At 69.5% G+C, this 21,117-nt stretch overlaps 3 protein-coding genes across 5 annotated transcripts; 2 read left to right on the plus strand and 1 right to left on the minus strand.

Annotated features, from left to right (window-relative positions):
• On the plus strand, positions 1-2,393 carry CCR10 (C-C motif chemokine receptor 10). Its single transcript, XM_082778865.1, has 2 exons — positions 1-33; positions 944-2,393. Exons 1-2 carry the CDS (start codon positions 25-27, stop codon positions 2,024-2,026), a joined length of 1,092 nt encoding a protein of 363 aa, XP_082634991.1. The 5' UTR covers positions 1-24; the 3' UTR covers positions 2,027-2,393.
• Positions 2,394-4,496: 2,103 nt separating this feature from the next.
• PLEKHH3 (pleckstrin homology, MyTH4 and FERM domain containing H3) lies at positions 4,497-12,669 on the plus strand. 3 transcript variants are annotated; one of them, XM_082779273.1, is made up of 13 exons: positions 4,497-4,715; positions 7,667-7,722; positions 8,349-8,437; positions 8,617-8,811; positions 8,920-9,077; positions 9,172-9,295; positions 9,522-9,819; positions 9,924-10,131; positions 10,322-10,449; positions 10,594-10,714; positions 10,900-11,352; positions 11,428-11,619; positions 11,760-12,667. In XM_082779273.1, the coding sequence occupies exons 1-13, from the start codon at positions 4,569-4,571 to the stop codon at positions 11,940-11,942; spliced, it is 2,352 nt and encodes a 783-aa protein (XP_082635399.1). In that variant the 5' UTR covers positions 4,497-4,568; the 3' UTR covers positions 11,943-12,667. The 3 variants fall into 3 exon arrangements, with proteins under 3 accessions (XP_082635399.1, XP_082635398.1, XP_082635397.1); XM_082779272.1 differs by having other exon boundaries at positions 10,322-10,458; positions 11,760-12,665; XM_082779271.1 differs by having other exon boundaries at positions 10,322-10,458; positions 10,900-11,619; positions 11,760-12,669.
• A 925-nt stretch (positions 12,670-13,594) lies between these two features.
• On the minus strand, positions 13,595-21,044 carry TUBG1 (tubulin gamma 1). Its single transcript, XM_082779274.1, has 11 exons — positions 20,948-21,044; positions 20,393-20,505; positions 19,708-19,875; positions 19,427-19,495; positions 18,398-18,477; positions 17,660-17,786; positions 16,936-17,022; positions 16,558-16,707; positions 15,160-15,312; positions 14,691-14,852; positions 13,595-14,282 (listed from the first exon to the last, which is right to left on the minus strand). The coding sequence occupies exons 1-11, from the start codon at positions 20,994-20,996 to the stop codon at positions 14,085-14,087; spliced, it is 1,356 nt and encodes a 451-aa protein (XP_082635400.1). The 5' UTR covers positions 20,997-21,044; the 3' UTR covers positions 13,595-14,084.
• Positions 21,045-21,117: the final 73 nt, after the last annotated feature.

Here is a 21,117-nt window from a genome sequence, read left to right on the forward strand (position 1 = left end):
GGAGGGGAGAGGTCCTGCAGGGCGATGGAGAAGGTGAGGGGCTGCAGTGAGGGTTCGCTGGGTGTCTCCGGGCGCAGACACCGCTCTCTGGCTCCTGTTTCTGCTTTAAAATGTTCTCCTGTGCACCTTGTGGGTTGGGAGGCAGCGCCCTGGGGAAGGGCAGAGCAGTGCTGGGTGCTCCAGGTCCCCAAGCCCAGAGTGGGGAAGGAGCTGGGGGAGCTGCTGGGGGCTGATCCTGGCTGGTGCTGGGATCCTGGCTGCGGTGCTGCCCCTTTCCCCTGTGGCAGGGCTGGGAGCTGGAAGCACCGGGCGCTGGGAGCTGGGAGCACTGGGAGCACTGGGCACATCTACCCGCGACCTGTGAGAGGCAGGGGGATGCTCCGGGCGCATCCCTGGCCAGGATCAGGACCAGGCAGTGTGGGGCTGAGCCCCAAAGGGATCCCCAGGGCTCATGCACAAGCATGAGGGTGCTTGGGGAAGGTCTCTGCGCACCCACAGCTCCTGGCACCGCCAGCATGGAGCCTGGGGGCCGGCTGGATGGGGCCCCCCGGGGCCATGGGCTTGGTGCGAGCCCCTGGGAACATCAGGGGCAGCTCCCCCATGGTGGGGTCAGGGCAGATTTGGGGCTGTGCCGGGGACGCCAGGGCTGGGGTCACGTCTCCCCTCCAGCCCTGAGCTGCAGCAGGGAGCACGGGAAGGGCACGGCTGCTCTCGCAATGACTGAGCGAGGCAAAAGCCACCGCTGCCTTGGAGAGGGTGTGAGACAGAAACCTCGCTGCGCACGGGGCAGCCCACAAAGGGCCGGGGCGGTGGCGCTGCCGGGGCTCCCTGCAGCGAGCTGTGCTGCTCCACGGGGCTGGGTGGAGGCTGCACACCGCAGCGGAGCTGCGGCTGTGGCTGGTGCACGCCCGGAGCTTCCCTCGCTCCTCATCCCTCTGCGCAGGCGAACCCCAGCCCCACCGCCATGGAGACAGCGGCCACCACCGACTTCTACTCCTGGGAGTACGACCCCGCGTGGGACGACGGCATGCTGCCCGAGCTGTGCGAGAAGCAGGAGGTGCAGGGCTTCGCCCGCACCTACCAGCCGGCCGTCTACCTGCTGCTCCTGCTCCTGGGCACGGTGGGCAACGGGCTGGTGCTGCTCACGCACACCCGCTACCGCCGGGCGCACAGCGTCACCGACGTCTGCCTCCTGCACCTCGCCCTCTCCGACCTCCTGCTGCTCCTCACGCTGCCCTTCGCCGTCACCGTCACGCTGCAGGGCTGGGCCCCGGGCACGGCCGCCTGCAGGGCGCTGCAGGGCATTTACGCCCTCAATTTCTACGGGGGCTTCCTCTTCCTCACCTGCATCAGCGTGGACCGCTACGTAGCCATCGTGCGGGTGCCGGCCGCTTGCCGCCTGCGCCCGCGGGCTCGCCGCCACGGCTGGCTGACGGCGGGGCTGGCCTGGCTGCTGGCCACGCTGCTGGCGCTGCCCCAGTTCATCTACGGCCGAGCGGAGCAGCACCAGGACCTCCGGATTTGCCGCGTCGTCTTCCCCCCGGCGGTCTCGCGGGCGGCCCGGGGGGCCACCAACCTGGCGCAGGTCGTGCTGGGCTTCGCGGTGCCCTTCCTGGTGATGGCGAGCTGCTACGCGGCCGTGGCTCGGACGCTGCTGGCGGCTCGGGGCACCCAACCCCACCGGGCTCTGCGGGTGCTGCTGGCCCTCGTGCTGGTCTTCGTGGCCCTGCAGCTGCCCCACAGCCTGATGGTGCTGCTGGATACGGCCGAGCTGCTGGCCAGCTGGGAGGTGAGCTGCGCCCAGAGCCGCCGCAAGGACCTGGCGCTGCTGATCACCGGCGGGCTGGCGTACCTGCGCTGCTGCCTCAACCCCCTGCTCTACGCCTTCCTGGGGCAGCGTTTCCGCCGGGAGCTGTGGCTGCTGGCCAGCGATGCCGGCTGCGTGGGGCCCATCGACCCGCGCTGCCCCGGCTGCCCCAGTCCCCGCCGGCGTTCGTCGCTCTCCACCTGCCAGGACGTGGCGTAGGGACGCGGTGCCCGTGCCCCAGGGGCGGGTAGCGGCACCCTTGGGGCTCAACGCCCCCGTTTTGGGGGAGTTTGAGCCACCCTAAGTGGTTTGAACCACCCTGGCAGGGGCAGGATGGACAGAGCGCACTCGTGGGCAGACGGACGAGGAGCCCCGCAGCGTCCTGCCCAACAATGGGATGGGGACGATGCCCCGAGCTCGGGGGGACCGTGCAACGCCAGCTGCCTTCTGGAAGGACCGTGCAGTGTCACACACGGCTCTGGGGGGATGAGCACGCCCCAGGGGGACCACGCGGTGCCGCGTGTGCTCCGGCGGGACCGTGCAATGGCCTCGGGGGCTCTGGGAGGGGGCCGCGGGATGCCCCCGAGCTCGGAGCGCTGCGTGCGGATCCAGACGCAGCAGGGCGCTGGGCAGAGCGCTGGCTTGCACTTTCCTTCCCACCCTGGCAATAAACCCTGCTCGAACCCCGCTGGGAGAGTGGCCCTGTCCCTGCGGGCTCAGGGGACCTGGGAGGCGGCGGGGAGCGGGGAAGGGGCCCGGCACTGGCCGGGGGATGCCTGCAGGCGGCAGCAGAACCCAGCGCGTCCTGCCCGGCCCTGCCTGGCCCTGCCTGGCCCTGCCTGTCCCCACCCGGGTGCCCAGCACTGCAGGGCTTGAACGCGTCTGCCCCTGCCGGGACTCCCGGACGCAGGATGGGGACCCCCAGATGCAGGATGGGGACCCCCAAACGCAGGGCGGGGACCCCCAGACGCAGGGTGGGGACCCCCAAATGCAGGGTGGGAACCCCCCAAACTGGGCTCCAGCAGCAGGAGGGAGCCTGGCTGCAGCCCCGCAGTGGGGAGAGGGGGCTCTGCTTTGTGCAGGGCAGGGGGCTACGGCCTAGGAAGAGGCAGGAGCTGGGGGTATCACGGCCCCCGTCCCCACCAGCACAGCCGAGGTGGCGGCAGAGGGGTTGGGAATCCCCCTGGGGCTGGCAGCAGCGTGATCCCCTGGGAAAAACCTACTCTGGGTCAGGCTGGAAACCCCCCCCCCCAGCCTGAGGGGCGAGAGGGGCTTTCCTCTCCTTTCATCTCCTCTCACTTCCCCTTGAGTTCTGGCCCAGCAAATCCCATCCCAGCAGGGCCGGGGTCGGTGCCTCCGGGGTGGGCACAACGGGGGTGCCCTCGTCCTCTATCCTGGGGCCAGGCTGAGCGGTGCCGTGGTGCTGAGCAGCACAGGGGGCAGCAGGAGGGGGGTTGCCTCTGGCTCTGGCCGAGCTCTCGCAGCCACTTCTGGGGTTTCTGAGAGCGGGGAAGTGCCTCCCCGTGCTGCGGGCTGGAGGCCTCTTCCCGCTCACCCACACACGGGTCCCGCTTTGGGATTAGCCCGGTGCTCTCGCTGGGAGAATCCAGCCCAGACCCTTCGCCTACTTCTGGGCAGGAAATGCAATTACCGCTGACTCAGCACCGCACAGCCCCCATCCCCCCGCCACCCCCCAGCCTCCCCCCCCCCCTCGCCAACCCGGTGCCAGATGGGGAGCACCTGGCCCTGCACGCAGCTCCCCATCTCCCTACCCAACCGTCGCCCTCGGGCTACCCCGATCCCACCTCTGCTGGCCCCACGGCCGTGCCACATCGCCCACGCTGGCCCCGTGTCCCCTGCGGCCCCCCGGCGGGCTCAGCTCCCTCCCTCCCTGCGTGGCCCCGTGGGGCTGGCGGTGCTGCGTGGGCGTCGAGCTGGCAGCCGGCGGCTCCTGGGCTCCTGCCTGCGCATCCCCGGTCCCAGCGGCTCCAGGGGAGCGGGGCTGGGGGGCTTAACCCCTTCGGGGGCTGCGGGAGCGGGGCTGGGGGATGTCACGGGGCCGAGGTGCGACCCCGGCATCGGTTCCTTCCATGGGTAGAGTGGCCAAGGCTGGCAGGAGCACCCTGCCCTGCCTGACCGTGGCACCGAGGGGTGGCCAAGGCCACGCTGCTGCGGGTGGTGGCACCGTGCGCCCCGTGGGGCCCCGTTCCCAGCCCCGGCACACGGCACCGGCGGTGCCAGGCCTCACCGGGATGGGGATGGGGGCACACCGAGGGGTGGGGGCTGCACATGCCCTCGGTGCCATGCAGCACCCCGATGCCACCACCGGTGACAGCCCCGGTGCACAGCACCGGGTGCCACCAGCCCGGCCACCACCTCCCTGGCACCGAGCACCACCGGTGCCCGGTACCGAGGTGCCGCTGCCCACACCGGGTGCACCGGGGCAGCCGGATCGCCCCGAATCCCCGACGTGCCCGGTTCCCCGCTGGAGGCGGGCGGGCACCCGGGGGTGGGGGGTGCCCGGTGCTGCCCCCCCAGCCCCGTTCGGCCGCGCGCCCCCGCCCGGTGGATGACGCAAACGGCGGCCCCGCCGCCCCGGGCGCGCTGGCTCCGCCCCGGGCCGTGCGCGGCGATTGGCGGGGGCCGGTGACGCGCCGGGGCCGGCCCGCCCGGGGCGGCGGCGGCGGCGGCGGGGCCGGTCCCGGTGGCGGCGGCCGGTGCTCGGCGCAGCGCGGGCGGCGGGGCCGGGCCCGGCGGGGCGATGCCGTTCCCCGGCGGGCTCTGGTGGCTGCTGTGCTGCCGGCAGGGCTTCACGCTGCTGCGGCGGGACTACGGCGACGCGGACCGGGAGGCGGACGGCGAGGCCGAGGAGGAGGCGTCCTTCGAGCTCCGAGCGCAGGGAGACCAGGTGGGTGCTACCGGCACCGGCACCGGGACCGGAGCCGCGGCTGGGCACGGCGCGGTGGGTGCCGCCGTGCGCCCCTCGTCCCGTCCGGGGCGCACGGCTCGGTTGGGCTCGGCTCGGCTCGGCCCGCGGCTGTCCGGTACCGTGTTGGGCTGCGCTGCACCGGCCCCGCTCCCGGTGCACCGGCCGCTGCCTGCGGGCCCCGAGCGCGGCTCGCACGGGGCTCGGAGCCCGTCCCGGTGCGCGCCGTGCGGGGCCGGCACCGCGGTGCGCACGGGTTTGCCCGGTCCCGGGAGGCTTCGGAGAGCTCGGCCCGGCGCTCGGGGCACCGGGAGCGGATCCGGCCCTTCCCGGTAGCGACCAGCCGGCTCCGGTCTCCGCCGCCGCTTGCCCGGGCACGTCCCTACCGCGGTCGGGGCGCGCCGGGGCCCGCGGGCAGGGGTGCCCTTGGCGCGTCCCCGCACCGGCCGCTCCCCGGCCACCGGGACCGGAGCCACCGGGGCTCGGCGGGGCTCCCGGGCAGCCGGAGGGGGGTGTCCCGGCCGCGGGGGGCGTGCGGGCTCCCGGTACCACCGCAGGTAGCTGCGGGGGGGGGCTCTGCGGTGCTCAGGGGGCCGGGCTCCTGCTGCTCCGCGGTGTGACCGGGGGGCTGCCCAGGGGCTGGGGCTGATCCTGGCACAGCCCGGGGGACTGCGGACCCCCTGGGCTCGTCCTGAGCCCCCCGTGTGCTGCCCCTGGCTGAGCTGGGGCACTGGGGGGAGGCTGGCCGGGGGTGTTGCCCCCCTATGAACAGGGCCTGGGGCACGGTGGGGGGGGCACAGGGGCGAGGGTGCCTGGCTGGTGTCCATGGGGCTGCGTCTGCAGGGTGGCAGAGGGGACGGGGTCCCCTGGCCCAGGGGTCCGCCTGCCCTCCTTGGGAGCAGGCAGCCTGGCTGCTTTTCTATCCCTTTGGGGCCTGGCTCCGTGTTCCCATTAGCTCAGGCTGTGTCTGGTCAGTTGGGGGGGGCACTGGGGGCTCCCGGAACCCCCGGTGCCCCCAGCCCCTGTTCCCAAGCGGGGCTGGCTCCTGGCCACTCAGCCCAAGCGGTGCTGGTGCCCCCGGGTCCCTCGCTCGGTGCTGCGTGGGCCGTGGCGGCGGCTGCTGGCTCCCAGCCGTGGGGCTGCTGCCGGGGCCGCTCCTGGTGCCCTGCCAGCCCGGTGGGAGCCTGGGCACCCGCAGGGCTACGGGGCGCAGCCAAAGCCGGGGCGCTGCTGCTCCTCAGGCAGGAGCAGCGGGGCCGGATCCCAGCTTGGAATCACCCCCGTGCCACCTCCGAGGGTCGGGTTGGTTTGGGGATCCCTGCGGGATGGGTTCCTCGGGGTTGCTCTGCGCAGACCTGCCGGTCCAGGCAGCGCTGCCGGGGCCGTTCCCGGCACGCTCCGCGCCGGGGAGCAGGGCCTGGATCTCCCCGCTCCGGCTGCTTCCTCTGCTCGGGGAAGCGGAGCAGCGCGGCGGAAGCCGGCGCTTCCCTCCTGCCGGGCTGCCTTGGGGACGGCTGATAGCGCGGGGGCGGCTGGGGAGCCACGGGGCTGAATCCCTGCCCTTAGGGGATGCGGGGCTTGCTGAGAGCTCAACTCGCTGCAGCCCCTCTCCTGCCCCGCAGCACCGTTGGTTTGCAGCCTGGTTCCCCTACAGCCGGGCTGGGGATGGATCTGAGCCCCCACACACACTCCAAGCTCCCCCTTTGCAGCAGGGCCTGGCTGTGCTGGGATCCCCTTCCCCAGCAGTGCCAGGGGCTGGAGCTGGGCCCACCGGGTGCCAGTGGTGTGGTGCCAAGGGCACGGGCCAGCAGCAGAAGCCGTTTTGGGCTTTCCCGTGTCCCACAGGCTGCGCTGGCTCCGGAGGTCCAGGCTGGCGTGGGCGGCCGTGACGCTGGTTCCCCGGGGAGCCCTTTGCCCGCCCCATGGCCACGGGGTCCTCGGAAACCCTCGGCGCCAGCCGCCCCTTCCCGGGAGCGTGGGAGCAGCTGCCCTGGCCCTGCCGCGGCGGCTTCTCTCCTCTCCTGTTTATTTATAACCCTGAGAAGGAGCCGGCCACCGCCGTCTCCTCCTGCAGTCCACGGCCAAGAGGAGCTGGGCACCGTCTCTGTGCCTCGCAGCCGGGCAGGAGCGTGGGGAGCTCTCCCTGGCCGTGACCCTGGTGGTAGGACAGCCCCGGCAGGAGCTGGCCCCGTGCACGAGGCGCCAGCGCTGCATGACAGGTGCCCTTAATGCCACGGGTCAGCGGAGCCTGCTCCTGCCCCGGCGCGGCGATACCTGGAGCGGCTCCTGCTCCCCCTCTCCCTGCTGCTATTTTTAGCAGCCGTCTCTTTTTCTCGGCGTTTTTGGAGCGCCCTGACCTGGCTGCGGCTGCCCCCGTGGAGCTGCAGCTGGCAGGGAGCCCGCGCCTCTCCTGGGGTCGCATCCTGCCCGTGCCGCCGCATCCTTGCGCCCCGGCGCTGCTGCCTTGCCCTGCCCTGCCCGGTGCCTGCCCGTGCCTGGGCTCTGCCTCATGTCCCGGCACGTGTGCCAGGCTCGTCACGTGTGTGGCACCGCCAACGTCAGGCCGTGCCGCGCGAGGAGGAACCGGCCCCCGTAACCCGCTGCAGGGCCAGGGACTTCCCTGCGCAGCGTCCCACCGCCGCGGGCAGGAAGTCAGCGGCCCCATTACAATGGGACTTTGTGCCGTAAGCGTATTACTCAGCACTGACCTTGTGCAATTCTGCACGGTATTCAGCCTGCCGGGGTCAGCTGAGGATACGCGGCCAGCGCGCCCGGCGGCTGCCCCAAGGGGTGCCCCAGCTGCAGCCCCAGGTGCTCCCCAGGACGCGAGCCTGTCCCTCGGGGTCTGGAGCCGAGCGGTGATCGGGGGGAGGTGGTTTTGGGGAGTGCCAGGCGCTGGCTGTGGGGCTGAGACGTGTCTCCTTCCTCCCCAGGCGTCCCTGGAGGTGAGCCTGAGCCAGCCCACCCGCACCAGCAGCGGCTCGGAGCGGTGAGTGACCCCGTGCCGCCGGGCATCCCGTCGCGTCCCCCTCACGGTGCTGCAGGAGCTGTGCACCATCCTGCCCCACTCGCCTGGCTGGGCACTTGGCAAGAACAGGGGCTGGTGGTGCTGGGACTGCCGGGCTCCGTCCCCGTATCTGCTGCACCCTCGGGCTCATCCCCATCCCTTTGCCTCGGCCTCGCCATGTCGGATGGCGCGGCTGCGGCAGGGTTTGCCAGTGGGGCCGTGCGTGGTCCCCGACCCCGGGAGGCTCTGCGGGGCCGTGTCTGTCCGTGGGGACCGTGTCCTGGGACGCCGCATGCCCAGGGAGATGGGGTGCTGGGGGCACAGGGGCCTGCTCGCTCCCCGTCCTCCCAGTGCCGACACCGCTGCCAGCATTCCTTCCTGGTTGTTCATTTTCCGAATTCCTTGGCAGGGCCGCGACTGCAAACAGCTTATTTTTAGCCGGGGTCATCTGCACCCGATGGCTGTGCCGCGTTCCCACCGCGGGGTTGCGGGGTGTCCGGTGCCCCCCGGGGACGTCGCTCCCCGCTGCTGTGGCACCGTTGGCCCCCGCTTCTGGGGGCTTGGCGGGCTCCTGCGGGCGCCCGGGCTCAGCCCTGCGATGTCCCCAGGTCCCTGCTCGTGTCGGAGGAGATGCGCAGTCTCATCGTGGAGAAGGGGCCGGGGCCAGTGGAGGAGGACCCCGATGCTCTGGTGAAAGGTAGGCGCAGCGCTACGGGGTGTTTTTTTACTGCCCTACCCCTGGGTTCACAGCTGGGGTTGGCAGGATTGTGCCCCGACGGGCTGGATGCCATCCGAGGGTGGCACAAGGCAGGGGACACGGGCATCCAGTGGGGTGGATGGGGCTGGTGGCAGGGGCTGAAGCTTTCTCCTTCCCAGGCTGGCTGCAGCGGGAGGTGCGGGGCGGCGTCAAGACCCCCTGGATCCGGCCTCGGAAGTACTGGTTCGTGCTGACCCCCGACTCCCTGGACTACTACAGCAGCAACGAGAAGGGAGCCAAGCGCCTGGGCTCCCTCGTGCTCACCAGCCTCTGCTCCGTGCTCTGGCCGGACAAGCAGACCTACAAGGAGACGGGTAGGGTGCCCAACGGGTGGGCGTCCCCTTGGCAGACCCTAACGCACCCCGTGTCACCCTCCGGCACCCGGGGAGGGGGCGTTGGGTGAGCTGTGTGTCCCCCCGCAGGCTACTGGAGCGTGACGGTGTTTGGGAGGAAGCACTGCTACCGCCTGTACAGCGAGCACCTCAACGAGGCCGTGCGCTGGGTGTGCGCGGTGCAGAAGGTCATCGACAGCAAGGCGCCTGTGCAGACGCCCACCCAGCTGCTGATGCGCGACGTCGAGGTGAGTCCGTGGCATCAGAGGGGGGAACACGGGGGGGGACACTGCAGGAACTCGGCCGGGCGGCCCCTCTGCAGCCGCTGCTGTCGCTTTGCAGGAGCACTGCGGCAGCCCTGAGGTCCTGGAGCAGATTTACCGCTGCAACCCCATCCTGCGCTACACCAGCAGCCCGCTCTACGCCCCCCTGCTGCCCTTCCCCTACGGCAGCCTGGACCAAAGCGGTGAGCGGGTGGGTGGGAGGGGGACCCAGGGGTGCCAAACGGTGCCGGTCCCATGCCACTGGTGCAGCGGGGAGGGCCGGGTGCTGAGCAGGAGTGGCAGGAGCTGGGCTGGGTCTGAACCGCTCCACGTCGTGGGCACGGTGCCCGGTTGCTGGGGGCGATTTGGAAAGCCCAAAATCGTGGCTGTTAACACCTCCTCCCCATCCCATCCCATCCCATCCCACAGCCCCCGGTCCCCGCAGCTACACCACGCTGCGCGACGAGGCCGTGAAGCTCTTCAACTCGCTGCAGCAGCTGGAGTCGCAGCGGGACCCGGTGCCGCTGATCCAGGGCATCCTGCAGACCTGCCTGGACCTGCCGCCGCTGGTGGACGAGATTTACTGCCAGCTGGTGAAGCAGACCACGGAGCCGCCGGCGCCGGGCGGGCCGGGCGACTTGCACTACTGGCAGCTGCTCACCTGCATGAGCTGCACGTTCCTGCCCTCCCCGCCTGTCCTGCGCTTCCTGCGCTTCCACCTGGACAGGCGAGTGCCACGGAGCTCGCCGGGTTCCCACCGGGATTGGCGCGGCATCCCCGGCGCTGCTGTGACCCCCTCCCCTCCTCTTACCCCGGTGTCCCCCCCCGCAGGACGGAGAGCCGCTTCCCCGCCTCGGAGATGGCCAAGTACGCCTGCTTCATCCGGGAGGCGCTGGGCAAGACGAGGGGCAGGGAGTGCGTGCCGTCCCTGGAGGAGATCCTGGTGCTGATGCGGCGGCAGGAGATGGTCTGCACCGTGCACTGCCCCGGCGCCGCCGCCTGCAGCGTGGCCATCAGCTCCCACACCACGGCCGAGGAGGTGAGGGCCGAACCCGTGCCGTGCGCGGGGCTGGGGAGCGTCGGGCAGAGGGGACGGGGACGGGGAGGCAAGGTGGGGGACGCGGGGATGCCTGGCTTTGCCCGCCGTGACCTGTCTGTGTCCCTTTGCAGCCCTGAGCGCCGCGGCCAGGGACGCGCAGTCACCGTTGGTTGCCTTTGTCTCGCCCCAGGTGGCCCGGGAGCTGGTGTCGCGCCTGGGGCTGTCCCAGAGCCCCAACCTCTTTGCGCTCTACGAGCAGTCCCGGCTCCGGGAGCAGCCCGTGGGCAGCTCCACGCTGCTGGCCGACGTCCTCACCAGGTTTGAAAAGTAAATGTCCTGCTCTGCTGCCTACGGGGAGGGAGAAGGAAGGGGGGCAAACGGGTCCCGGGGACGAGGGGATGCTGCGGGGGGCTGCGCCCGCCTGCGTTGCCCGGCGCTGACGGCGCTGCTCTCTTGGCGCAGCCTGGCCGGGGAGGAGCGGGAGCAGGACGCGCCGTGCCGGCTCTGCTTCAAGCACTACGGCTTCCTGGACACGGACAACGTCCCGCGGGACAGCCTGGAGTTTGCCCTCCTCTTTGAGCAGGTGAGAGCCGTGCCGTGGTGCCACGGGTGGCCGCGCTGTGCCACGGTGCTACAGGCGGCCGTCCCGTGCCACGGTGCCACGGGTGGCCGTGCCGTAGTGGTTGTCCCGTGCCATGGTGCCACGGGTGGCCGTGCCCTGGTGGCCGTGCCGTGCCCGGGCACCCGTCTCACCCTGCCCTCCCTCAGGCTCACGAGATGGTGCTGCGGGGCTACGTGCCCACGTCGGAGGAGACGCTGCAGACGCTGGCGGCGCTGCGCCTGCAGAGCCTCAACAGTGACTTCTCCACCCACGCCCCCTTCCCGCGCCTGGAGGAGCTTTTCCCACCCCACGTCCTGCACGCCCGCCTGCCGGCCCCCCGCCCCGACCCCCCGCCCCCCAAATGCCGGGGGGCCCGGCTGCGTGCGGGGCTGCTGGCCGGGGGGCTGTGGGGGCACTCGCTGGCCAAGCAGCGCGCCGAGAGGGATCAGCGCCTGCGGGGTCGCCTGCGGGAGGAGGGGGCCAGCACCATGGCTGCCATCGTGGAGAAGTGGAAGCTGCTGCAGGGCATGGGCCGGCCCGAAGCCATGGCCGCCTACGTGGCGCTGGTGCGGGAGTGGCCCGGATTTGGCTCCACGCTCTTCGACGTCGACCTGCGCGCGGTGAGGCCCCGGCGCGGCGGCGAGGGGACGGGGAACGGGCGGGAGGGGGTGGCCCTGACGCCCCTCTCCACGCAGAGCCCGGTAGGAGCCGGTCCCCAGCGGCTGTGGCTGGGCATCGGGGCCAAGGCCGTGTCGCTGTACAAGCCGGGGGAGCCCGAGCCCTTGGACAGCTTCTGCTACGGTCGCATCTCCTCCTTCGGGGCCTCCGACAGCAGCACGTTCCGCCTGTCCGTGGAAGACCGGGACCTGCTCTTTGAGACCTCCCAGGTAAGGGACATCCCTCCGTCTGTCCCTCCGTCCTGCCGTCTGTCTGTCCGTCCATCCGTTGTCCCCCTCGGGGGGACTGTTGGGAACGTCCCCCTAGGGCGCAGCCCCCTCCGACCACCCGTCTCCCCTCCGCCCCGCAGGTGGACGAGATCGCCCAGCTCCTCACCACGTACCTCGCCTCCACGGCTGCCCGCCGGCCACCCCAGGAGCCAGCCCCCGGCCCCCCACCCCTCGATCCGGACCCCGCCGCGCTTCCCCGGGGGCTCTGCCCCGTGGCCGGGCCCTGGCAGCGCCCACCGCCCACCGGCTCCTTCGGCAGCTAGCCCGGCGGCCACGGAGGAGGATGCTCCGGGTGGATGGCGCGGGGAGGGCGAGCGGCGGGGTCCGCGCCGACCCCCGGTGCCCCGCGCTCTCCCCGCTCCACCGTTGCCTTTCTGGTTATTTCCTTAATTTATTTCGAGACGCCCGCTCGCCCACGTCTCCCAGCACTTTCCCTGGAGGGGGCGGCGGGACCGCCGTGTCGCGGGTGCCCGGTGCTGGCTGCGCTCCTGCTTCCCCCGGCCGGTCCCCCCCCCAACGCTGCTGCCCCTCCAGGCTCGTCCCCTTCCCCTGTCCCCCTGGTGCCTTCGCCTCCAGCACTCGTGCTGCCCTTGGCGGCTCTGCCTCTGCCTCTGCTCCTTCCATCCCGGTGCTTTGGCCCGGGCGAGGAGGTGCTGGGCAGCGGCGCTGCCGTCCGTCCGTCCATCCGTCCGTCTGTCCGTCCGCTGCACCCACCCTTCCTGGAAAGCTGCGGGCGGCTTTTGGCCGAGCCGCCTCGGGGCCTGGCGCCCTCCTGCCGGGTGGCCCCGCGGTGGGGCTCGGGGTGCAAGGGGTGGCCGGCCCGGGGGGCGGCAGGGTGGGCTGGGCAGGTACGGCTGGGGCTCAGCCCCGTGGCATTGCCTCTGTAAAGTTTGTCGGTTCCAGTCTTTTGGGTTGTTTTTTTTTTTGTTGTTGTTGTTGTTCTTTTTTTTGTTGTTGTTTTTGTTCATTTTTTGTTGTTGTTTTCGTTGTCGTTTTTTTGTTTTTTGTTTTTTAAATAAATGCACAAAAGGAAAGCGCAGCCCTCCTGCGTCCCCCAACCCGGCAGGCGCGGATGGGATCCCGTCCCCGTGGGGACAGCGGGGGCCCCAAACCCGGGCGGCCCCCCCGTTCCGCCGGGGAGAGGGTTCGGCACAGCGTGTCCTTGGGGGGGGGGGGGCAGGGAGCCGCCGTCCCTGCGGCCAACGCCGGGAGCCGGGCTCCTCGCTCTGCCCTTTGGCATTTCGTCAACAGCACGGCCAGCGCCGCGGCTCCGCTTCCAGCTCCCCCCGGCACCCGCTGGCACTGGCTGCCCCGGCTGGGGGGGAACCGTCCCCGCAGCGGGCGCCTCGGCGGGGCCGGTGCCAAAGAGGGCGTGGGAGCATCGGAGCTGCGAGGGCCGGCGAGTATTTTTAGCCCGCTGCTCCGTGCCACACGGTCAGAGGAAAAGGCTAATTCTCACCTTGGGCCGACGGGGTTTGGGTTGGGGCCAGCGCCGCCCCGCACCCAGGGCGCTCAGGACCACACGGCGATGCTGGACAGCCCCAACCCCTTGCCCGATGCCACCCCGAGGTGCCACCCCCTCACCTTGGGGCTGGAACAGTGGGTAACCTTTTTTTTTTGTGCACCCCGTGTCCTCCACGTGGCCTCGCCCCTGTGAAACATTAACGCGGGCACCCGCGTGCGGGACGGGAGGCGAAGGCAGGGCGGTGCCGGCGCCCGGTCAGCCGTGCCGCAGGTCCTTCCAGTATTTCTGGCTCTGCTGCAGCTGCCACCCGGCTCCCCGGCCCTGCCCGGCCACCCTGCACCATGCAGCAGGAGCCCCTTGGGTGCCGAGGCCGGCCGGCGAGGTGAGGTGAGCGCTGGTTTCTGGGGGCTGTGTCTACGAGCCACTTGGAAGCTGCTCGCTGCAGGTGGGGTCAGTGCAGGAACAGCCTTTATTAAAGCAAAATAACCTACAAAAATATAGATCCAGCCTGTGCCCCAGGCCTGATCTGGCGAAGGAGGAACAAGGCCCGTGCCCAGGGCAAGGGGACTGGCTCAGCCACACAGAGCCCTCGGCCCCAGGACCCAAATCTTTGGGCCAAGCCCGCTCCCGGCCCCCGGTTTCGCTCTCGCCCTCCTCCGTGCGAGCGCGTGCTCCCAGGGGAAGAGCTTTCCCTACCAGCAGCTGCCCCAGTCCCGTCCTGGGCCCGTGGAGCAGAGGCTGTCCCCTGCCAAGGGTCTTGAGGGGCAGTGCAGCTCCGTGCTGAGCCGCTCCTGCGTGTGTGTGTGCAGCCACCGTGGCGATGCCAGCCGCGGCCGGGCAGCTCGGAGGGGTGCTAAAGGTGGGCACAGCAGAGCCGAGCCCCGCTGGCACGCGTGGGGGAGGCCGTGGGACCCTCCCGTTCCCCCCACACGCAGGGCCCTCACTGCTCCTGCGTGCCCCAGGAGATGTAGTCGGGGCGCGTGGCCGCGTGGTACTCGTCGATCAGCTGCTGCACGATCTCCCGGGAGTTGTCCAGCTCGTCGAAGTTGTCCTTGAAGATGTCCTCCTTGCGGAACTGCTCCAGGAAGGCCTCCCGCTTGCGCAGCTTGTCGTACTGCCGGCACGTCCGCTCAAACAGCTGGAGAAAGGCAGCAGCGAGGGGGTCAGGAGGGCCCCAGGTCCCCGGGGAGCCCGCGCGCAGAGACACCAGGACGGGGCCCTCAGCCTCCCCCGGCTGCTGCTCGACCAGCTCCTGCCCCCGGCCAATGCTCGCCCCAAGCTCGTGCTTCTGGGGCTGCTTTAGCCCAGGAAGAAAGGAATTGAGCTCCTGGGAGAGCAGCACCAGGGACGGGGACCTACAAGGAAGGGTGGGAGCCCAGGCTGGAGCTGAACCCCGCCGTGCTGCAGGAGGGAACTGGCCCCCACCCCGCACCTGCAGGCCCCGATGGGGCTTTGGAAAAGGCCAAGAGGAGGAAAGGTTGTGCCTGGAAGGGGAAAAGCTCAGCTCCGGGGGGCTGCTGCTGCCCCTGGTGCAGGGGGAACTCACCGAGGAGATGTTGGTGTGGTTTGCCATCATCAGCCCGCTGACGCGGTGTGCGGAGGGCAGGTAGGGGGACTTGCGGGACAGAGCCACCTGGATGCTGGCGGGTCCCCAGGGGATGAAGTTGGCCAGCTTTCGCTCCCGGATCCGCTGCAGGCTCTTGTGAACCTGGTGGGAGGAGAGCAGCGAGGGGGAGAAAAGCGCTGGGCAAAGCAGCCCCAGGAGCTGCTCCTGGCAGGATGCGTGACCTCAGAAAGGATTTCAGCAAACGGCGGGGACAAACGGCCCTCCTGGGAAGCCAGGGCCCACGCAGGAGCAACCTGGAGCCAGTTCTCAGGCTCGCTGAGGGATCCCCAGGCGGGAAGGTGGTGGCTGTGCCCTTCTCACACCACTCCCGTGAGTGCCTGGAACAGCTGGGATGGTTTATCCCCGATGGTTTATCCCCGATGATGGTTTATCCCCACCGGGAGCTCACCTGCGTGGGATCCACCTCCCCCTGGATGATGTTGAGGATGGCGATGTAGCAGTGGTTGGTCTGCCTGTCTCGCCCCGTGGACACCATCACGTTTTTCGGCTGCAGCAACCTCCTCATCACATCCAGAACCGTGGTTTTCCTCACGCTGGCCACCTGCAAAGGGCAGTCGGGGTCAGAGGCAGCGGGCGGGCTGCTCCCTCGCCCTCCCGCTGCCCCGCACACGCACGCAAGGAGCAGGGGGCAGCTGGAGGGGAGAAGCCCTCAGCCCGGGGGGATGGAGCCACGTGCAAAGCCGCATGCAGGGTGGGCAAATCCCAACGTCACACCGCAGGCACGGCCAGGCTGAGAGCTGGAGCAGCAGCCAAGGCTCCACCGAGGGAGCTGAGCTCCTCCAGCAGCACAGCAGGGGCCGAGGGGTGAAGCTCAGCCGAGCTCAGGGCGCCGGGGCCACGTTTTGTGTTGCTGCCATCAACCTGTCCTGCCCTGCTGCCACGACGAGGAGCAGGGCTGGAGGAGAGGACGGGGTCGTTCCCCACTGCAGCCCACACCCCATCGCTCTGCAGTGAGCCCGTGGGTGCTGTCAGCCTTTGCCTGCACAGCTGCAGCCCTCATGGGGGGTGCCAGCACCCAAAGGTGCGTGCCCGCAGTGAGGACAGCTCGGCGGTGTGGCAGCCCAGGCCCCCTCCGAGCTGCTGGCTGAACCCCTCCCCACACTCCTCCTCCCTGGGAGGACAGATCACACGCTCGATACCCTTTTCAGAGCCAGCAGTTTTTCAGATTTGCTTCTCTGAGTAACATCCTGAGGAAATGCACACAACGAGAGGAGAACAGCAGCTGTTAGCCCCGAGCAGAACTGAGACGCGGCCAACGCAGGTGAGTGTCTCAAAACAAAACAGCCCCGGCCTCCCCTGCAGCCAGGGGGGCACGGGCTGGGGCCAAGCTGAAGGTGGGAGGCAGCATTTGATGCAGCCGAGGGGCAACCATCCCTTCGGGGTAGGGGCTGACACCTGGAGACCACGCTCAGCCTCGGCGTGACACCGACCAGCGGCGGCCTGAGCTGGTGGCTCACTGCGGCGACGGGCCTGGCGGGCAGAGCTCGCTCTGATCGTTTCTAAGGCTGCCTTTTGCCAAATCAAACACTGTCAGCTCTCCCAAAGCTGCCACCGCCGACCTGAGGCGTGCAGGAGGCAGCCCAGCACACGCACAGCTGCGAGTGGCGTCACGCTCGGGCTGTCGGGCGAGGCGAGGTGGCTGCACGCGGCTTAGGACCGAGCATTTACAGCTCCCACCACGGCTCTGGGGCTGAGGGATGGCAGCAGGCGAGCGTGGCAGCTCCTGATGCCCTCGGGGAACGGGAGGAACCCCCGGCGGGCTGCTTTAGGGACCGGGCTGCCTTACCGACTGGTCCGTAGTGAGCGGCGTGTAGCCCGTCATCAGGAAGTGCAGGCGCGGGGTGGGGATGAGCGAGGCGATCAGCCCGATGAGGTCGTTGTTCATGTAGCCGGGGTACCTGAGCGTGGTGGTGCTGGCAGACATGATGGTGGAAACCTTTTTGGGGGAGAAGAGCGGGTCACCGCGTGGCCACGGAGCGTGTTCCAAGCACAGCGGGGCAGAAGGAGGCCGGGGTGCCCCAGGAATCCGCCCCGAGGAAGGGCAGGGGGCTCTCGTTCCCGGCTCCAGGCTGCCCACGCTGAGCCCGGGGAGCTCAAACCCAATTAAAACCACCGGGAAAGCCCCGTGCCAGCTCCTCTGGAGGGAAGAGAAGGAGGTTCTCACCAGCTGGTTGATCTGAGAGAAGGAGGGATTCTGAATGTGCAGCCGGTCTGTGGCGATGCGATTCAAGGCTGTGTTGTCTAGAACCACCTGCAGGAGGGGACAAAAAAAAAAAAGAAAGAAAAAAAAAAAAGCTCCGTGAAGCTTAAGGGAGGCACCCAGAGGAAAAGGCAGCCCCGGCCACGTGTCTGAGGGCACCGGATCCCGCAGCCTGGCCCAGCGCAGGCCCCGAGCGCCGCAGCCCGGCCGAGCCCTCCCGCGGCAGGTGGCAGACACTGGAAACCACGGAGCTGACTCATTCGTGGAGCGTAACTGACACTGTCAATGGGAGCTCTTCCCTCCGCCTTGGCCACGCTCCCCAGCGCTCTCCCGAAGAGCACAGCCCCTGGGCCAGCACCTCACGGCAGCTTCAGCCTCGGCAGCTCCGCCGGAGCCTCCCCTGCCCTGCTCCCGGCGGGGATGAGCTGGGAGGGACGAGGTTGGGAGCTGGGGGAGGGTGAGGGCTGAAGGCGCTGCGTGGTTGGGGGCTGTGGGTGCTGGAAGCAACGCTGGAACGGAGCTGGAGTGGCAGGCTGCAGGGGAAGCACAGCCAGCCCCTCGCTGCCACGGGGAAAACCTGCTGGATCCCAGGGGCAGGGCAGGACGGCTCGGCAGGGGTCAGAGCGGAGTCCTCGTGCCCTGAAGCACCAAATCGGCCCGGTTGGAGGTGCTGGGGACCCCCCCTTACCACGCAGTCAGCGTTCTGAGTCAGCCTCTTCAGGGTCAGCAGGGAGTTGTACGGCTGCACCACCACGTCGCTCATCTCGTCCTGGTTCGGGAAAACCGAGTAGGTCTCCACCAGCTTCTTGGGATACCTGGGGAGAAAACCCAGCCCTCAGAAGGGTTAACAGGGCCAAGGCAGCACGCTCCCCTCCCACCAGCTCCCTTTGCAGTCTCCAGGGCTCAGGACAAGCAGTGAGTCACCGGCGCTGCGTGCCAGAGTCGGCTCCCAGGGAGGGAATTTGTCCCGGCAGTGCCTACCCCAGCAGCACGGGAGCAGGCTGCCAGACGGAGCTACAGGCGAGGCTGAGCCATCCGCAGGCTGATCCAGCAGCTGCCTGCCGGCCTTTTCAAGAGGCTGCAAGCTCCGACAGGCGGGGACGGCAGCTCCAAGCCCACAGTTAGAGCCTCCCACCCCTCCCCGACGCACTCAGGGTGGCAGAAGGCAGCTGCCTGCTGAGAGGGGCCGAGGGAAGGCAGCGCTGGGACAGCTCGAGCCCAGCTCCGGAGCCTCTGTAGTCCCCAGGCGTATCAGGAGCCGTCCCTTCCCCGGGCTGTTTGCCAGGGATTGCACAAGCCAGTGTTTGGGTGGGGGCGGTGGCTGGGGCTCTGAGTCAGCTCTCTCCAGCTCTCAGCTCTGGCTGGGTGCCCGGGCATGGGCCAGGCTCTGCTGCGGTGCGGGAAGGGGCTGGGGCCGAGCACTCACCTGTCATTCAGCCTCTCCAGGAGGTAGGAGCCCAGCCCCGAGCCCGTCCCGCCGGCGATGGAGTGGCAAAGCACAAAGCCCTGCGAGGAAGCAGAAGGAGGCGCGGGTCAGCCCCGAGAGCAGGGCAGAGGGTGAGAACCTCCCCTGCGTGGCCAGGGCTGCAGAGAGGGAGCCGAAGGCAGGCAGAGCTCAGCCCTGGCTCCTCCAGATCGCACGCTCCTCATGCCACTTCTGTCAGGGGGGGAGGAATCTGCTTCTCTGCACACACCACGAGGTACGACCGCTGCTCGGGAGCCTCCTGGATTCCTCCCAGCCCAAACCAGACTTCAGGACAGCTCAGACGTCACCTTCAGCACCCAGGTGCTCGTATAAAATGGACGAGGACCTTCTCAGCCCTTTCCCTGGGCAAGCCTTCCAGGGTCTCTGAAGCCAAACTCCCTCTACCTAACTTCAGGGCAGCTCCCCCCGCCTTGCTGCAGGTCCCACAACCTGCTCTTGGAGCTGCCAGCTTGTTTTTCAAGCCGCATTTTCCCTCTCTCTGTTGCCATGTGACAGCCTGACACAAACACCAGCGAGCCGTGCCTGTCCCCACGCAGAAACTGGGTTTACACGACGGTAGCCAAGGTCCTGCCAGAGGCAGGCAGCAAAGCGGCCTGAAAGCTGTCTCCGAGCTCTTGGTGTCCCTGGTGCCCCTTCGATCCAGCTAGAGAGAGCACGGAGCTGCCGGGGAGCCACGGGACGGGGGTGGAAAGGAAAAAGCTTGATAATGAGAGGGAGAACTCCTCCTGCAGACTGCATCCTGTGGAAGCAGCATTGGGGGCAGAAAAATGCCCCACTGAGGTAAAATGATTTCTGGGGAAGCCTGGTAAATGTAGTAATGACAGAAAAGACCTCGCTGCCCCAGCTCCCCTCCCTCCTCGCTGTCTGCTCAGCACCTCAGCAAGGGCTGAGCCTGACCTCGTAAAACATCAGCCTGGCTCTTAAAACACCAGGCAGGGCAACCGCTGCCAAAATCCTCGATTTACTTACTTCCAAACTGTCGCTCCCATCAGCCTCTCTGTCTATTATGTCGAAGATATCTTCGTGGATTTTTTCTCCCTGCAAAAGAGACCGGAACGGGATGGGTTTATTCCCCACCAAGTCTGACTGGCGAGGCGGTCCTGCAGTCCTGCACCCAGGGTGCCCCAGATCATCAGTCCTAAGTCCCTGCTGAGCCACGTGGTGCTCTGCAGGAGCTGCTGGCCTGATGTAAAGCCTCGTGCCTCAATGCCCGACCTGCGCTCGCACACGGGGGCACCAGAGCCTGATACCTGCGAGAAGCCACTGGCCCAGTTGTTCCCAGCTCCGCCGCCATGCTCAGACAGGTAGATGTTTTCTGGGTTGTAGAGGTTGGCGTAAGGGGAGTTGAGGATGGAGTGGATGACCCGGGGCTCCAGGTCCAGCAGCACGGCTCGCGGGATGTAGTGCTCGTCATCTGCCTTTAACGAGGAGCAGCGAGATCAGGACGCAGCCGCGGCTCAGTGCAGCTTCTGACTGCAGGGAAACTGCGACCGAGCGTGCCACCCCCTGGCCGCAGGAGAGCACAGCACAGCCTGCGTCTGACGGAGGAGAGGAGGGTGAGAAACTCGTTACGTCCGTGCAGCACAGAGCCTCTCCACGTGCCTCACAGCGTCCCCTGAGCGCAGAGGGCTGGCTCTCCCCCAGCAGTTAGGTGCTGCCTCCCCACCACGTCCCCTGCAGCACCCGGAGCAGGGCCGGGAGGGCTGGCAGCGGGCGGGCAGCGGGAGCGGGGCTCAGGCTGCCGCTGGGGTTTGCACGGGGGCCGAGGCTGCGAGGCTGACCCCAACGGGGGGCTGCTGAGGAGAGAGCTGGAGCAGCCGGGACGGCTCTGGGGGCGTTCCTTGGGGCAAGGGGCAGCACCCAGCACCCGTGGGTGCAGCCCCCAGCCCTGCAGCACCCACGGGTGCAGCCCCCGTGCCGTGCCCCCGCGGGTACCTGGTAGAAGAAGACGTCCTTGCGGTCGGTGCCCTCGGTGGCGAACTCCTCCACGATGCCCTCGGGGCTGATGCCGTGCTCGGCGCAGAGCTGCTTCCAGAACTCGAAGCCGACTGCGGGCAGAGGGGGGGGATAGGGTCAGCGGGGGGGGGGGTGGATAGGGCTGGGGGGGGGAGGGAGACCCCCTGCAGGCCCCGCCCCCAGCCACCATCAGGCCCCGCCCCCTTCACCCCAGGCCCTCTGTGGCCACACCCTCTGCAGGCCACGCCCCTATCTCCAAAGCCCCGCCCCCTCCCAGCAAACCCCGCCTCCACCCCTACAGCCCCACCCCCAGCAGGCCCCGCCCGCGACACCCTGAAGCCCCGCCCGCCATCAGGCCACGCCCCCTTCACACACCACGCCCCCAAACACAGCCCCCCGCCCCTCCTCAAGCCCCGCCCCCTCCCTAAGCCCCGCCCCCTCCCTCACAGCGGCCCAGCCCCGCCCGGGGCCCGCTCTCCCGCTCCTCCCCGCCCCGGCCCGGCCCCGCCGCCGCCCCCCCGCCCCTCCGCTCACTCTGGTTGCCGCACTGGCCCAGCTGCAGCGTGATGATCTCCCGCGGCATGGCGCCCGCCGCTGCGCTGCGCTCCCCTCCCGCCTCCCCGCCGCCGCCGCCGCCTCCTCCCGCCCGCCGCCCGCCGCCACGGGCACTGCGCCTGCGCGCCGCGCAGTTCCGCCCCACCGCC

Source organism: Aythya marila (assembly GCF_965140915.1).
Source record: "Aythya marila genome assembly, chromosome: 25".
Classification (NCBI taxonomy): domain Eukaryota; kingdom Metazoa; phylum Chordata; class Aves; order Anseriformes; family Anatidae; genus Aythya; species Aythya marila.

Coding starts and splice junctions, on each gene's coding strand:
- TUBG1 (XM_082779274.1), bottom strand. CDS start 20,996: ATGCCGCGGGAGATCATCACGCTGCAGCTGGGCCAGTGCGGCAACCAG. Junction 17,787..18,397: donor CTGGAGAGGCTGAATGACAG/GTGAGTGCTCGG, acceptor TTTTCTCCCCAG/GTATCCCAAGAAGCTGGTGG. Junction 15,313..16,557: donor CGCTCACTACGGACCAGTCG/GTAAGGCAGCCC, acceptor TGCCCTTTGCAG/GTGGCCAGCGTGAGGAAAAC.
- PLEKHH3 (XM_082779271.1), top strand. CDS start 4,569: ATGCCGTTCCCCGGCGGGCTCTGGTGGCTGCTGTGCTGCCGGCAGGGC. Junction 4,716..7,666: donor TCCGAGCGCAGGGAGACCAG/GTGGGTGCTACC, acceptor CTTCCTCCCCAG/GCGTCCCTGGAGGTGAGCCT. Junction 8,438..8,616: donor CCCCGATGCTCTGGTGAAAG/GTAGGCGCAGCG, acceptor TCTCCTTCCCAG/GCTGGCTGCAGCGGGAGGTG.